Source organism: Podarcis melisellensis (genome assembly GCF_964234715.1).
Source record: "Podarcis melisellensis genome assembly, chromosome: 8".
Taxonomy (NCBI): domain Eukaryota; kingdom Metazoa; phylum Chordata; class Lepidosauria; order Squamata; family Lacertidae; genus Podarcis; species Podarcis melisellensis.
In genome coordinates this window covers 78892634-78906458 of record NC_138540.1, presented here as the reverse complement: position 1 = coordinate 78906458, position 13825 = coordinate 78892634, and the positions used below count along the sequence as shown (strand labels likewise).

Below are 13825 nucleotides of genomic sequence, written 5' to 3'. Positions count from 1 at the left end.
AGGAAGACATCAGATTTGATAAATATTGGGAACGCAACCGGGAAAAGGGGGAGGGAAATTTGGAATCCAAAGGGCGTAAAATTATATTTTATTTTATTATATTTTAATTTATCATGTATATGAAAGGGGAGAACGCGTGGTATGGAACAGGTCGATTTTAGGAGGTGGGTAAATATTTTTAAATTGGGTCAATGGCAATAAGCTTAAATCTGGGATAAGAAATTGCTGAATTTATTTGTAAGAATTGGAATACAAGAGAGGGAGGGGAGGGGAAGTCCTGGAAAGAGGTTACGGAAAATAAGATCTTGAAGTGGGATGTTATGTTTTATATTTTGTTATAATTGGAAATGCCTAATAAATATTATATTAAAAAAAAATAGAAATAACATCTTTGGAAGCACGCTCATCTTTATCGTAGAAATTCTGTCCCAAAAGGACAGTTTCATTCTACCCCACACCTCCAGATCATTTCTTATACCCTTCCAAACCTGTACATAATTATTCTGGAACAGGTCAATGTTTTTAGGAGTTAACCAAATTCCCAGGTATTTTACCTTTTTCACCACCTCTATCTCTGTCTGTTGTTGCATTATCTCTATCATATTTTGCTCCATATTTTTAACCTTTTAGTTTTTTTCTTGTTCAGTCTAAACCCGGCCACATTTCCAAATTGTTCAGTCTCCTCCAATACTTCTTTTACGCTTTCCATTGGTTCTTCAATCGTTATTACCAGATCATCGGCAAAGGCTTTAACTTTATATTCGTTCTGACCTACTGTCACCCCTTTTATTGATCTATTTAGTCTAATCGCACTTAAAAAGACCTCCAGGACCGTTATAAATAACAATGGAGAGAGCAGACAACCCTGTCTTGTTCCTTTAGATATTTTTATATCTTCTGTAATTACATTGTTAACTATCAGTTTAGCTCTCTGTTCTGTATATATTGCCTTGATTCCATTAAAAAACTCTTTCCCCACATCCATGTACAGTGGTGCCTCGCAAGACGAAAATAATTCGTTCCACGAGTCTCTTCGTCTAGCGGTTTTTTCGTCTTGCGAAGCACGGCCATTAGCGGCTTAGCGCTATTAGCGGCTTAGAGGCTTAGCGGCTATTAGTGGCTTAGCGGCTTAGCGGCTATTAGTGGCTTAGCGGCTTAGTGGCTTAGCGGCTATTAGCGGCTTAGCGGCTTAGAAAAAGGGGGGGAAGGGAAAAAACTCGCAAGAACTCGCAAGGCGTTTTCGTCTTGCGAAGCAAGCCCATAGGGAAATTCGTCTTGCGAAGCACCTCAAAAACAGAAAACTATTTCGTCTAGCGAGTTTTTCGTCTTGTGAGGCATTCTTCTTGCAGGGCACCACTGTATTCCAAATTTTTCAACATACAGTCCCATACTATGTTATCAAAGTCATTTTCTGCGTCCACAAACATTAATATCGCTTGTTTCTCATTCCTGGCAGTCAGATATTCCAAAATATTAATTATATTCCTCACATTATCTTTCATTTGTCTGCCTGGCAGGAACCCTGCTTGGTCTTTATGGATGATTCTTATCAATATCTTTTTCATTCTCTTCGCCAAAATCCCCGCAAATATTTTGTAATCTGTATTCAACAGTGAAATAGGCCTATAATTTTTAACTTGTGTTAAGTCCGAGTCTTGTTTTGGAATCAAAGTAATAAATGCTTCTTTCCACGTTTCTGGGATCTCTCTTACTTTTAAAATATTGTTCATGACTTCTTTCAATGGTATCATCAAAACGTTTCTCATTTCTTTATAGTAACCTGATGTAAATCCATCTGGTCCTGGGGCCTTTCCCCTCTTCAATTCTTTTATAACCTCTTTAATCTCATCAATTTCTATTGGGGCATTCAGGTGGTCTTTTTGTTCGGTCGGGATCTTCTGCACCTTTTTATCTTTTAAAAATCTTTCTCTTTTCTTCATATTATTCCTTTCCTTATTTCTATATAGTTGCCTGTAAAAATCCAAGAATCCTTTTCTAATTTCTTTTGGATTGGCTGTCTCTTCACCATTTACAATGATTTTGTTGATTGTGTTCTGTTCATTTCTCTTTTTAATTTGCCACGCAAGCCATTTACCTGATTTGTTAGTGAAGTCAAAGTTTTTCTGTCGCAACATTTTAATATTCCATTCTAGTTCTTTGTTTATTATCATTGCAAATTGAGTTTGTAGAATCTTAATTTCTTGCTTAATTTTTAAGTTGTTTGGTTTTTTGATTAATTTTTGCCCATTGTCCATAATCTGCTTTCAAATTTCTTTTTTCCCTTTTCCCCTGTGTTTATTCTTCAATGAATTCTGCTGAATAAAAAATCCTCTCATAACTGCTTTGCTTGCGTCCCAAACAATGTTCATCTTTGTACCTTTATTGATGTTTTCAATAAAGTATTCAGTTAATTTCTTTTGTGCTTTTCCTATGATATTCTGGTCATCCAACAGATAGTCGTTGATTCTCCATCTAAAAGTTCTGTCTTTAAAGCCTTTTAATTCCAATTTTATTGGGTTATGATCTGAAATTACTTTAGGTTGTATTTCAATTTGTTGGATTCTTGGAGTCAGTTCATTTGAAACCCATATTTGATCGATTCTTGACATTGACTGATTTGGTTCTGAGTAGTACGTAAATTGCTTCTCCAATGGGTGTCTACGTCTCCAAATGTCAATCAAATTACAGTTCTTAGTCATTGTAAAGAAAGTCTTAGGTAGTTTCCCTTCTATGTTTGTTCCTTCTCTTAGCCTGTCCATTTCCAATGAAACCACTCCATTCATATCTCCCATTATTATGATTTTCTGATCCATATATTCAAATAATTTTTCTTCCAAAACTTTATATAAATCAGTCTTATTTCCATTAGGTGCATAGATCCCGACAATTATTAAATTTTCTCCTTGCCATTTGATCTGAACTGCTATAATTCTTCCTTCTTCATCTTTAAATATTTGTTGGGATTCAATTTTGTTTTTGATATATAAGACAACCCCCTTTTTTTCTCTTTATCCGAAGATATAAATTCATTCCCTAGTCTTTCGTTGATCAAAATTTTCCTATGTCTCCTTGCCACGTGTGTTTCTTGTAGGCATATAATGTCCAAATTTTTCTTTTTTAAGAATTGTTCAATTTTATTTTGTTTCTTCTTATCATTCATCCCATTAATATTCCAATTCCATAATTTTAACGCCATGGTAGATTCCAATTAAATAAATTTAGTTTAATTTCCATACAACTCTTCTCCTTCTTCTTCTTCTTCTTCTTCTTCTTCTTCTTCTTCTTCTTCTTCTTCAGACTTCTTTCCTTTCTCTTCTTCTTCTTCTTCCCCTGATTCTGACTCTTCCTTAGATCCTGCTCCTCCTTCTGCACCTTTAACCTCTTCTTCCACTTGTAGTTCCTTGTACCTTCTCGTAAATTTCCCTATTTCTTCTGGGCTTGTCAATCTGCACTTCTTGGTTTTATAGAAAAATGAAATTCCCTCTGGGAATTCCCATTTGAATTCAATCTTGTTTTTCTTGAGAATCTGCACCAGTGGCTTATATGGGTCTCTATGTTTCAACAACCTTATTGGAATGTCTTTAAAGATAATTATATAATTTCCATCTATGTATAATCTTTTCTCTCTATTCTTCTGCTGTATCAGATTTCTCATCTCTCTATCCTTAAACGTAATTAAACAGTCTCCTGGAAATTTCCTTACCTTAGTTGTTCTTACTCTCATTCTAAATGCATTTTGTACTGTTTTTGCAACTTCTTCTACTGATAGCTCCAACCACTGCACAATTTCCATTATCAATCTCTCTTTGATATTTTCATTCTGTATTTCCGGCACAGGTCTCAGCCTCCGGTTCACTTCCCTCTGTCTCAGTACGTTCATGGCAATTGCATCTTTGATTTCTTCCTGAGATTTGTTTATTTCTATCATTTCCACCTTCATCCTTTCTTCCTCTCATTTCACTTCCCTCATCTCCAATTTTCTCTTTTTCAGCCCCTCTTCTAATGACTGTGTTCTTTTAGATGCCTCTTTTATTTGCCCTTTCAGTTCATTAACTGTCTCATCAATTTTTTTATCCATTTTCCCAATTTTGCTATCCACTTGTTCTAATTTTGTTTCCAAATTATTTTCACTTTGTTTAATTTCTGCAAACATTTTCAATATTTCTGCTTTGAAATCTGTTTCTTGCTTAGATGCTCTCCTGTCTGTTGGCGTCCCCCCTCCATCCCTTTCTTCTATTGATGTGTCATTTTCAACCAAATATCACTTAACACTGATCACATAACAGGTTCCCCACTTATTCAGATACAGCACAGGTAAATGTCCTAAATTATCCCAAATTATCAAATACAATCACTTAAAATATATTCAAACTTGCTAATAAAATTTAACCAATTTTCAATTTCAAATTGTAATATATCACTTTTGGAGAAAAAAGAAAAAAGTAGGATAGTAAAAAAAGAAAGGGAATGAGGGGGAAAGTATCAGAGATGGTAAAAACAAGGTCTTTTTGCAAATAGAGATGTCTCTCAGTTTAAACCCCAAAATAAAAATTAACTGATCCCCCTTTAGTAATTTGGGGGGGATAAAGGATAAATCGAAGTCGAGTCCAAAATTAAAATCCAATCTTCTTGCCCCCAGTTGGGCTAATCCTTAGTTGGGTTATTCCTTCTAAATTTAAACTTGTATCAATTGTAATCCAAATGAGATTATAATCCAAACGAAGTTGTAATCCAAACAAGTCAGATTGTAGTCCTAATGAGTTTATATTGTAATCCAAAATACATCCAGTTTATGATTTGACGATAAAGTGGATTTGGTTCTTTAAAATAAATCCAGATTCAGGTTATAATGTAATCCAAATAAAATAAGATGACCCCTCCAAAATGATATTAAAAAGGAGCTAGGAGAGCATTGAAATTTGCATCTAAATTGTTTGTTTAATATTCATAAAATTGTTGAATATCTGCAGAAATCAACCATTATTATTCCAGGGGGGAAATACAGTACAGAAAGGGAGAGGAGCCAAGGTCACTTCAAAAACATTCCACTGACATTGAAAAGAACCCTGAAAAACAAGTTGTACTGACTCATTCCATCCACTAGAGGGTCAGTACCCAAGTCTGGTAGGTATGAATTAATAAGTCCAAATAAGCAAACCAACTATTTTCCAACTTTAATTTTAGTGAGCCAATTTTAAAAATTTAGTTGATAAGGAGAGTGAAAAAAAAAGGATGTATTAATTCCACTTCGCTGCAACTGCAGCCTTTCCAAAGCTTGCTTCTATTTTGCCATCAACAATGGAGTCGGAGACTGTCCTTCCGTTTCTCTATTCTTTGTCTTTAAAAACGAAAGTGGAAAGACAAAGAACTTTGCTCTTTATATGTCCTCCGTTACATCAAAGACCTCTATTCACCACAATAATAGCTTTCTGTTCCCCCCTTTTATTAGTAGCCTTGTACTTCTTTATAACTTCTGCAAAAGTTACTTTTAACTTCTTTACTTTGTTTCTAAAAGTTATGAGGGAAACGGAAACAATAGCTGCTAGCGGCAACTTACTTTCATTTTCCAGCTCTGCATGTATTGCTGCGTCCAAGCTGATTCCAGATGACAGCTGAACTCAAATAAATCCTTATTATTTCGGAGCCTTCCTTATATCCACATTGTCTAATTTGTAGTTTAGTTGGGTCCAAATTTCTTAGTTTTGAGAGCGGAGCGCTGTTCCTTGCAAGCTCGGGGCTTCGCTATTCGGATGCAGCAATGGCTTCCTGATAGCCCGCTATCCCTTTCCGCCGTACTCTTCACCCCTTTTGGGGTGACGGCTGGACGGGCAGCTTTTTGGGCACTGCCAGGAACCAGAGACTCTGGACACCCTCCAGAGGCTTAATAGGGGGCTACCGCACCCTGTAGCATCCCTTTTCTATCCAAAATAGCTGGGATCCCTCTCACCGAAAAATCCCTCGCTTGTGACGGGATCACGCTCCACTGGAAGTCTCCCCGGTCCAGCTCTCACTTCCGTACATCACTATTGGGAAGTACCTCACTGTACAACAGTGTACCTCACTGTATTTCAAACTCCTGATTGTGAGATATGACATCCTAGTGCATCAGCCAAAGTGCAAGTGCAAAATGGTTGCTGTGCTGGAAGAGAAGATGCAGGAACTTGAGGGCTGCCTAGCCACGCTTTGAGCTACATTTCATTTCATTTATTATGTTTCCATGCTGCTTTTCACTCACATGAGTCACAAAGCGGCTTACAAACAAACAATAAAGAACAGTAATCTGAAAGAACATCACAATTAGACCATTAATCAGTTAGAATAATTGACAATGATCAGTAAAACAACTACAAAACATAACAAAAGCAATAATCGTCTCTAAAACACTATTAACAAAGTAACTAAAAAAACCACAAAACAGCACAACCAGAACAAAAGTCAGAAGATTCACAAAACACAACAGAACTCATAATTCGCAAAACAATACAGTGGTTCCTCAGGTTAAGTACTCAATTCATTCCAGAGCTCCGTTCTTAACCTGAAACTGTTAAAATCTTGACATCTGATTTATTATTACTATTTATTGAATTGATATCCCACCCTTCCTCCTAAAGGGGCCGAGGTCAACAAAGAGGCATAAAACTAAAAAAAAAAAAAAAGTAGAAACAGATTAATACAATACATCTGGCTGGCTGCCACAGAAGTCCTAAAACAGATTGCATCCAAAGGGAGCTTTGTCTTCCAATTTAAAAAAAAAACATAATTTCTGGAATAGTATGTAATCTGTATTTCCAAAATATCCTACCACTCCTTCTCTGCTGGAACTCCCAGGCACCTTTCCTTCGCCTATAAATTTTCCCAAGCCAGCTTCATCTTCCACAGGTCGCCTGGTGGTTCGTTCCAAGTGCTCCTTGGCTTTTGATAGCTCTGGCATTATGAAGGCCTTCCTGAGTATGTGCTTTCTCTTCGTCCTAGTTTCTTCTGGTGAGTAGGAAGGTTTCTCTTAATCAGTGCTTTTTTTTTCTAAAAAAATTTTTTTAGGGGTACTCACATTTTCCTACTCATACAGTGGACCCTCGGATTACGTTACCTTCAGGTTACCTTCAGGTAACGTAATCACTGGGTTGGGAACGCAGCAACCTGGAAGTGTATACTTCAAGGTTTTGCCCAGCGCACATGCGCAGAAGCACTCTGCACACTGCACGCATGCACAGAAGGACACCTCTAGTTATGAAATTTTCGGGATACGGCCGGGCCTCCGGAACAGATCCCATTTATAACCGGAGGTACCACTGTTTTAAAATACTGCCCTTCAATGAGGACAAACTAAGATTCACAAAATGTTTAGGGGTATGCATCCCCCTGCATCCCCACCCCGCTCCCAGCTGACTGCTCTCAATCATATCGGGATGGTTGTTAGCGGCGGTCAGATTGGGAAAGCTGAAATAGGTTTTGGAAGACAAAAGGAGCTGAAAATATGGATAAGAATGGGAGGATCTGAGAATCTGGACTCTAAATTCTGGAGAGGGGAGAAGACCAGTAAACTTCAGATACATGTTGTAAGTTACAGGTCTCATTTTGAAGTCTGGAAAGGAAGTCTGCTTTTATGTTTATTTTCTTTTGATTGGGAGATGAGTTGAGTTGAGTATAATGGGTTAGAAGTGCATTAAAGGAGCCAAGAGAACATGGTTCTGAGGGTTAGAAAAGAGTGAAGACTATGGTTCATTCACAAGGATTTGTGAATGATGCATAGAATCTCAACTCAGTTTCAGCCGTAAGGAATCAGTGGCCCAACGGAATAAAGGGACTGCTCCAAATTGCATACAACTGAACTCAACCAAAAGGCAGTGAGTCATTATCTCTTGCTATTCAGAGTAAAACAAGTGTAAATAGAAGAGTGGAGTATTAGGAGTTTAGATTGGGGCACAAATGTGTCCAACATGCATTATGGACATGAACCTCATACAAACCTCACATTCAGATGGTGTAGCAAATTTTGTAAAGGTGGCTGTTACACTAGTAGAGGGTATGTCTGTTTCTTGAGGTTAGCTCAACAATGGGACTCTCAGTTTCTTTCAGATTTTTTCTTCCTGAAGCAGTGATTGGTGACACCAAATGGAGAAATGGGGAGTGGGTGGAATAAAACACAGGGATCTCAGGTGCAGCATGACTTCAAGGTAAACAGTTGCACTTCCTGTGCTGTTCTGGCTACCCTGTTTGGGATTGATACACTTTTCATGAAGACCTCATGCAGCCTGTAATAGGTTGCCTACCTGCCATCCCTGCTGCACCTTTCTTCCCATAACCTCCAGGCCCTCCCCATCTAGCCAACAGCTATTTGTTGGGCTGTTGGTAGCACACTTACCAGCACCAGTAATGTGGCTGTGTATGGAAGTGTGTGATAGGACTTATGAAATCCTATCTTAAAAGTCACTACTCAAATGATTGCTGATGACAAGAACTGAGAACAACATTGGGACTGTGAGAGGGAGGTTTGAATCTTCTCATCACCATGTGTTGAGGTGCAGGGAAATGTGTGTAAATAGGAATAAGGCTGTGCATCTGTCTGTGTCTGTGTATATTTGTGTGTGAGAGAGATAGACACATGCAGCCTCTGCCCCACCATTAGAAATGGATCTTGAGATAACTAAGATTCCTCATGTCTGGTAATAGTGGTTTGAATCCAAGAGCTGAGATCAAAGAAAGATTTCTCTCTGTGAATGTACGTAGATGTCATTTCTCAAGGAATGAGAAACTCATGGCAATGAGTGTTTCCTACGCTTTCCTTCCAGATGTGCCACATCTATGTTACAATTTTTTTTACTATCGAATGGGAGTTTCAGAGGTCTGTCCTAATGGAGAGGACAGCTGCTTTTCTGATTTTACTGAAAATGAATTAGGTGAGTGTAAAACCTTTTAGCCCAATCATAGCTGAGTGTGTAGGCCCTAGATTATTTGGGGATGATGTGCATGTATGAATGCAAAATGACCACAGAGTGTGCTCTTGCCAAAATGTCAAGAAACATAGCCTTTTTTCAGTGTAGAAACCTTTCATGCATAGTGTGTGCTGCCGCAACTCACCTGTATTTCCTTGTTCATGCTTTCTTCTTTAAAGTCACATTCCACAACATTTAGAAGTCTACATGGAGAGGCTGAAAATTATTATTATTATTATTATTATTATTATTATTATTATTATTATTATTACTATTAATTTATTTACACTCCACCTTTCCCCCTGACGAGACCCATGGCGGCTTACAGACAAAAACAAGAACCTCTAAAAACATAGACAAATCAACCATATTGCCAAGCAGGCCTGCAATATGGTGACAGCTCACATCCTCAAACTCTGACAGGTACACTCTAACATCAACTGAAGCCACAAGGGATCTATTTTTAAAATAACAAACATCTATCATCTATCTGTCTGTCTATTTCCCCACAAAAGCTTCCTTGCAAAACATTTTTAATTTTTGAGAGCCAGATTGAGGCAAGATCAAGGGAATGAAAAGAGTAGAGGGAAAAGGAAAGAGCAGGAAATAATACAATCTGCTGGGGCTCTTCAGGAAGTAAGAACATTATAGAGAAAGGACAAACCAACTTTCTTTTCTGTATCTCAGCAATAAATATTGTTACAATGCTGTAACAACAAATAATATTGTAGTGTAACCATAAAACAGGAATGTAAAGTTTCTGGGGCATCATTACTTGAATGAATTAACTCTGTCATGCCATAGTTTGAAATTTGAGCTAGTGAGTCTGTAGCCACAGGGTCCCCAAACCTTTCCTCCCATGACTAACTCGCCTGTTTTAAGCAAAGAGTGTAATATGCTAGATGATTCTTAATTGTAATTTTATTACATCCACAAACTCCTTTAGTATCATTGGGTGCAGCTCATCGGACACTGGAGATTGGAATTGCTTTAAAATACAGTGGTGCCCCGCAAGACGAACGCCTCGCAAGACGGAAAACCCGCTATACGAAAGGGTTTTCTGTTTTGGAGGCGCTTCACAAAACGAATTTCCCTATGGACTTGCTTCGCAAGACGAAATGTCTTGCGAGTTCCTGCGGGTTCCCCCCCCTTTCTCCCCCTTTTCCTAAGCCGCTTATCAGCTGATCCGCTAAAAGCCGCTAAACTGCTAATAGCGCTAATCCGCTAAGCTGTCAATGGGCTTGCTTCGCAAGACGAAAAAACCGCTAGACGAAGAGCCTCACGGAACGGATTAATTTCGTCTTGCGAGGCACCACTGTAGCTAGGTGTTCCCTTACCATGTCTTTTCCTATATTGGGTTTCAGCTCCCTCCTGACATCCTTTATTATGTTATCAGCAGGTTGGGCGTCGTTTTTCTTTTGGGTAAAGATGTTGTCACTCAGCAACAATTATCTGACCTCTCCAAGCAGAGGTCCTACTACTGGCTTGTTCATCCTCTTGTTTCAAACATAACCAGAGAAACTACACACACACACTTTGCATTGTTGCATCAATATGTATATTAGGAAGCATCATATAAATTTCAATTATTAGGGGGTTGGTTTGAAAAATTTTGGTTTTGCATTGTACCTGTTTCTTTCTTTGTCTCTCTCACAGGTGATGATATAGAAGACATATATCTATGGGGATGCACTACAAATTGCACCTCAGGGAATTACAGCTTTACTACACTAAATGATGCTTCTTTCTACCGTACAACCCACTGCTGTCAGGATAGTTACTGCAATAACCAAAGCATACCAGGTAATATCTGCAGGCTTTTGAATCTTCCCCAGAAGCGGCTTAGTCATGCTGGCCACATGACCCGGAAAAACTGTCTGTGGAAGCGGACAAATGCCGGTTCCCTCGGCCTGTATAGCGAGATGAGCGCCACAACCCCAAAGTTGTTCGTGATTGGACCTAATGGTCAAGGGTCCCTTTACCTTTACCCCTGAAAAAGAACATCATTCTGGTTTCAGGTTTCATCCTTGGGTACCCATAGAATAAACTAAAGATACTGATCTAGGCCAAGATTATTTTTCCTAGTTTGCATGGGAGGTGGTTAGAATCAGCCTCACCACATGTTTCTTGAAAACAGGCAGCCTGTGTAAACAACTGATTAGCTCAGAGCTTCAGATGGCCCCTAAGGATGTGAATAGAAAAACCTGGATAAATTGGGGGATTAGAGAGAGAGATAAGAACGCATGTCCTTCTTGTTCCCTGATAGCCGTGCTGACCCTGAGCGTTATCCTGTTGGGCCAATCTAAGGAGGAAGTGAGGGGAAGCATCTGTTGGTACTAATGGCCCAGGCATGGCTAACTTGGCCCTCCAGCTATTTTGTGACTACAACTCCCATCATCCCTGACCACTGGTCCTGTTAGCTAGGGATGATGGGAGTTGTAGTCCCAAAACAGCTGGAGGGCCACTACCAAGAAGGCCCCTCTGCCTACTACCCCGCAACCTCACTTATTGCAGTGAAGGAGCCACCAGAAAGCCCTTGGAACTGAACCTCAGTGTCCAGGCTGAATGATGGAGGTAGAGATGCTTCTTCAGGTATACTGGATTGTGGCTGTTTATAGCTTTAAAGGCCAGCACCAAGACTTTGAATTATGCCCAGAAAGGTACTGGGAGCCAGTGTTATGTGTTTCCGGCGGCTGCTCCCAGTCACCAATCTGGCAGCCTCACATAGAGTGTGCTGCCGTAGTCCAAGTGGGAGATAACCAGAGCATGCACCCCTCTGGCAGGACAGTGCACAGGCAAGTAGGTCTCAGCTTGTGTACCAGATGGAACTGGTAAATAGCTGCCCTGAACACAGAATTAACTTGTTCCTCCATGGACAGCTGTGAGTCCAGAATAACCCCCAGGCTGTGCACCTGGTCCTTCAGGGGCATAGTTACTCCATTTAGGACCAGGAAGCCCCCCCCATGCCCACCCTCTATCCCCCAGAAACAGCACTTCTATCTTGTTGACGTTCAGCCTCAATCCATTAGCTGTCATCCATACATTTTTTTCCTGAAGGAAAGGAGTGAGTGGGGTTAGTGGTTGGTGACTGATTGAGATAGAGATACTGGAGTGACTGGGTGCATGATGTGTTTTGTATGTATTAGCTGAACAGACTGGGATGAGTCATATTAAATATTATCATTTGTGCAGATGTAAGGCAGGATTTGACTGTGGTGTGTAGTGTTTAGTCCATGAAAGAAGGGATCCCTGACTCTAAAGATATTTCAAAATGTGTTGCTCTTTTTAAAATATATATATATATTATTGCAATGTATTGTAGTTATATTGAAAACTGCATTTTATTTTATTGTGGTTACTCAGTTTCATTCATATATATATATATATATATATATATATATATATATATGCAGGTTTTGGTGTCCTCGGGTGTCTTCCCGTGTAAAAGTTGGGGTGTCTAGGCGACGTTTCGACGAGGTCTCACTCGTCATCTTCAGGCTGGTGCTTTCGGCTTCTTGTTACTGGAACAGAGCAGGATCTCAGTGTTTGAGTTCCTATAAATACTGTTGAGGGGGTGTGGTGTATAGCCTCCAATGTTCTGGGCAGAGAGGAAGTTCCCAGGCTAGTGTGCCTTTTCTTCAGAAATGGTGTTTCCATGTGCTGTGGCTTCCGTCATAGTGTCTTGTTTTGCCAGAAGTAGCTTAGTCATGCTGGCCACATGACCCAGAAAACTGTTTGTGGACAAATGCCGGCTCCCTCAGCCTGACAGTGAGGTTAGCGCCACAACCTCATAGTCGTCTTTGACTGGACTTAGCCATCCAGGGGTCCTCTACCTTCTTTACCTATATGGATGAGACTGTGTGCTTCTGTCCCTGGTTTGTATGTGTGTATGAGAAAGAAACAAATAATCTGTTTGGTGAATTACATTTATATAAATATATATAGGGAAAGCACATTTTAATGAACCTTAAAAATACAGACAACCTTAAAGCAGCCATGGATTTTGAATTCCATATCCATATGGGTTGGGGCCCTGCTACATAAGAACCAAGTTCTTTTTCTGGATTTAAACATCAGTGTGATATTAGGATGCATATTGTTCTATATGCACAATACAGTTTATAATGATTAAAATGTTCCCATTCTCTGTCTTCTGCACCCTGTGACCCTGGTACTACCCAAGGATTTGTATGACTATGCTTTTTTTCTCTTTACTAGATGGCAGTAATCATTCTGATAAGGTGTTCAAAGGCTGTGCAACACGGGATTTTTGCAGGCTGGCAAGGACATCAGTGACTTATGATTACACTTTTGACAGAATCAACCAAGCACAATGCTGTCATACTGCAGCACCACCAACCTTGAAGAGTAAAGAAGTCCAACCTTGATGAGTAATTAGAAGATAGCAAAGTCTTCCCCTTTGACATCCATGATTTGCAGCTGCATTGGGGGAGGAGATTGCTTGCCTGATATTGGGAGTGCAGAGAAAGGGGGTTTCACAGGACTGCAGAGTCCCCTATTTGGCATTTAGTGTAGGATGAATGGGATGGAGGGATGGATAAGCTAAAGTAGAAAAGTGGGGCTTGGGGACTTTTCCTCATGATATTATAATGTATGGTTAAACTTCTCTTGATCATGATCACAATAAAATGATGTGGCAAATAAAACTGTGTTCTGTGTCTGTATTTGTCAAATAAAGAATAAGCTCTTTTTCTCATGTTGAAGCCCTCTGGACCTCTCATGGAGGGGGCACATGAATAATTCACCAAATAAAGGTTCTTTGGTGGTGTTGGGGATGGTGCTGAAGGGCAGTCTTTGCAGAGGGAAGAAATGGGTATTGTTACAAAAGTCGGGTGGCAAGAGCCCAGGGCGTTCCAGGCACTCACACAAGG

General features: G+C 39.5%; 1 protein-coding gene across 1 annotated transcript in view; it reads left to right on the top strand.

The window, feature by feature from the left end:
• LOC309376163 (phospholipase A2 inhibitor gamma subunit B-like) overlaps window positions 1–13579 on the top strand; it is a 46807-nt gene extending 33228 nt beyond the window's left edge. The window contains exon 5 of the mRNA XM_081922393.1: window positions 13152–13579. Coding sequence (XP_081778519.1) covers window positions 13152–13321 — 170 coding nt within the window. The 3' untranslated portion in view covers window positions 13322–13579. The remainder of the gene's footprint in view (window positions 1–13151) is intronic.
• The last annotated feature ends 246 nt before the right edge of the window (window positions 13580–13825 follow it).